Genomic DNA, 2394 nt, shown 5'->3' with positions numbered 1-2394 from the left:
TTCCCTGGGACTGATTTTGAGCGCAGTCAAGGATTTTCTATTCTCTGCAGCCTTATATGACATTCTTTACTCATTAGAAACAGTTTTTGTAGAAAAAAACAATGCAAAACATCTTTTACCATCTTCCTGTGTGTTGCGACAAAGTCCTGGGAATAAACATCATCTATGAAAATATGGTGGTCATCCGAAGGGCTGCTGATGGTGATTCCAGAGTCTGAGCAGGTGAACATCTAACCTCCTCAGGAATTGAACTGTCACTGTGGGGCTGGGAGCAAGGTGGTGCAGGACATTGTTCCTCACTGCCTGTGTCTAGAGAAAATACCAATACTTAGAACACTTATACTGCAATGGGTTAACAGTGCTTAAAGTGAGATGCACAATTCAGTATGTCTGTCTTACATGTCCGTCTTCCTTTCAATGTACTCTTTATTTCAGATGCATGTAACAATATCATAAGGAGAGTAGGTTAGAAACAGTTAACCAGAGAAAGTTAAGTTTGCACAGGTCACTGATGAAAAGCGTCTTGAGCTAATTCAGATTCTATCAGACATAACTGCTCATTGTCAAAATACTCCGATACAACATTCTGCGCAGTACTGCAGTTACAGTTTCACGCTGCTGCTAATGGTGAGGAATGAAATTAATTATCGATATTGCGAAGAACAGTAGATTTTTCCATGTAAACAAAGTGGCCACATAGCCTTGTGTAAACAACATCCAAGCTCTCTCACTGATTACAACTTTTGCTGCTTTCAACTCTGCAAGTGATATGCAACCACCAGCAGTGAAAGGAATTAGCAACCACCAGCAGTGAAAGGAATTAAAATCTGAAACTTCAGCCTCCCTGAGAGGGTGAGTGGGAAATTATACTGAGCTATTGTGTCAGGTACCATTGAGAAAGATGATAATTCCAACATCTGAGCTGTGCTGAATAAATGGATGACAGCAGATGCTTGGGAAATGTGATTTCCTTGAATGAATGAGACAGGCAAAATAAAAGGCCAGGTTTACACCTTGCTTCTTCTGCATTAATCCAGACTGATGACATTTACACATCAATACATCACCTCACATGTGCCATGACAATCAGCGATACCAAAGTGCACTTGAAAGTAGTCAGAACCACAGTAAATGCATTACTGTCTCGAAGAGAAAACAAACAAACAAGAAACAGAGGCTAACATTACCTTTCGATTCGGGAATCTTCTTCCTTGCCTCTCTCTTTCCCATGAGCTCCTTGTCCCAAGCAGCCAGAGCCTGATTTTCCAATTGCTGGATCGCAGCTTCCTCAGCATCGAGCCGCCGCTTCCACTCCAGCAGCTCCTCTGCATGCCGTCGCCGATGCATCAGTTTCTGCTCCCGTTTAGTGAGGAACCTGATGGACATGCAAGCAGGACGGGGGAGAGAGAGAAAGGAAGTGTCAGCTAGCTGCCGATATTCATTTCTAAAATCGGACATTAACCTGCAGCTCAAAATGTATAATTCTTACTTTTTAAATTCAACACTGTTTGGGTTATAGTTTCACAACACAAACAAAATTCAGGGCAAGGTCTCCTTGCACACTTCACACATCGTAGAACATTGCAGCACTACTGCATGTAAATAGGCTCAGAGCAGTTGATCTTCAAACAAAAAAAACTTTAACATAGATTTCCCCACCCCACTGCAATTGGTAACCTGGCCCGGCCCAGGGATTGGTACTGGGACATTAGTGAACTGTGATCTCAAAGGAAGCGAGCAAACAAAATTCTGATAGCCTGGTCCTCACAAGTTTAGTCAGAGGTCTGAGACAAGTCTGATGCTATGCCTTCTTGCATTTAGCTCAATTGCATTTCCTATTTACAGTACAGTGTTTTGCAAAGTGTAAAGAATTGTGTGTTTTTTGCCATGGTGGGGGATTTTTTTCCTAGTTTATCACAGTTGCTGCCTCTCGCTCCCCAAGTCAAATTATTAGCATCTGTAACAAAACAAAGAACTGCAGATGCTGAACATCTGAACCAAAGAAACAAAGTGCTGGAGAAACTCAGCAGGTCTGACAGCATCTGTGAAGAGAAAGAAAGGTTAAGTTCACTAACTCTTCGTCCGAACGGACAACAGGTTACTGGACTTGAAACATATAACGTCTTTTTCACTTCACTGATGCTGCTGGACGTGAGTTTTGTCAGCACTGCATTTTCCATATTGAACTTTATTTATAAAACAGATCAGAAAAATACTAATCTATAAAAGTGAAACAAAAGCATAAACTTGAGCGTAGTTTCCACACTTGAGTTACACAAGGACACCTCAGTTTAAAAACAAGATTTAACTCAGAGTAGCATTCCATCTCAAAATGTGCCAAGTTACACCAGTAATAAAGCTCACCCACCCAATTAGGCACTTCAGCACAACATC

General features: G+C 41.5%; 1 protein-coding gene across 1 annotated transcript; it reads right to left on the bottom strand.

Moving 5' to 3' along the window:
• Nucleotides 1–139: 139 nt before the first annotated feature.
• Nucleotides 140–2382, bottom strand: LOC122545540 (centrosome-associated protein 350-like). The gene is made up of 3 exons (XM_043684524.1): nucleotides 2369–2382; nucleotides 1188–1375; nucleotides 140–309 (listed from the first exon to the last, which is right to left on the bottom strand). Exons 2-3 carry the CDS (start codon nucleotides 1345–1347, stop codon nucleotides 164–166), a joined length of 306 nt encoding a protein of 101 aa, XP_043540459.1. The 5' UTR covers nucleotides 1348–1375; nucleotides 2369–2382; the 3' UTR covers nucleotides 140–163.
• Between the last annotated feature and the right edge of the window lie 12 nt (nucleotides 2383–2394).

This window comes from Chiloscyllium plagiosum, unplaced genomic scaffold (assembly GCF_004010195.1).
Source record: "Chiloscyllium plagiosum isolate BGI_BamShark_2017 unplaced genomic scaffold, ASM401019v2 scaf_63690, whole genome shotgun sequence".
In the NCBI taxonomy this organism is placed as follows: domain Eukaryota; kingdom Metazoa; phylum Chordata; class Chondrichthyes; order Orectolobiformes; family Hemiscylliidae; genus Chiloscyllium; species Chiloscyllium plagiosum.
The sequence above is the reverse complement of the archived record's forward strand: the minus strand, read 5'-3'. Positions and strand labels throughout refer to the sequence as shown.

Bases quoted from the DNA above. Each gene is read 5' to 3' on its own strand.
- LOC122545540 (XM_043684524.1), bottom strand. From the start codon at position 1,347: ATGCATCGGCGACGGCATGCAGAGGAGCTGCTGGAGTGGAAGCGGCGG. The intron at 310-1,187 runs GTAATGTTAGCC...TATTTTCTCTAG, and splicing joins GAAGATTCCCGAATCGAAAG to ACACAGGCAGTGAGGAACAA.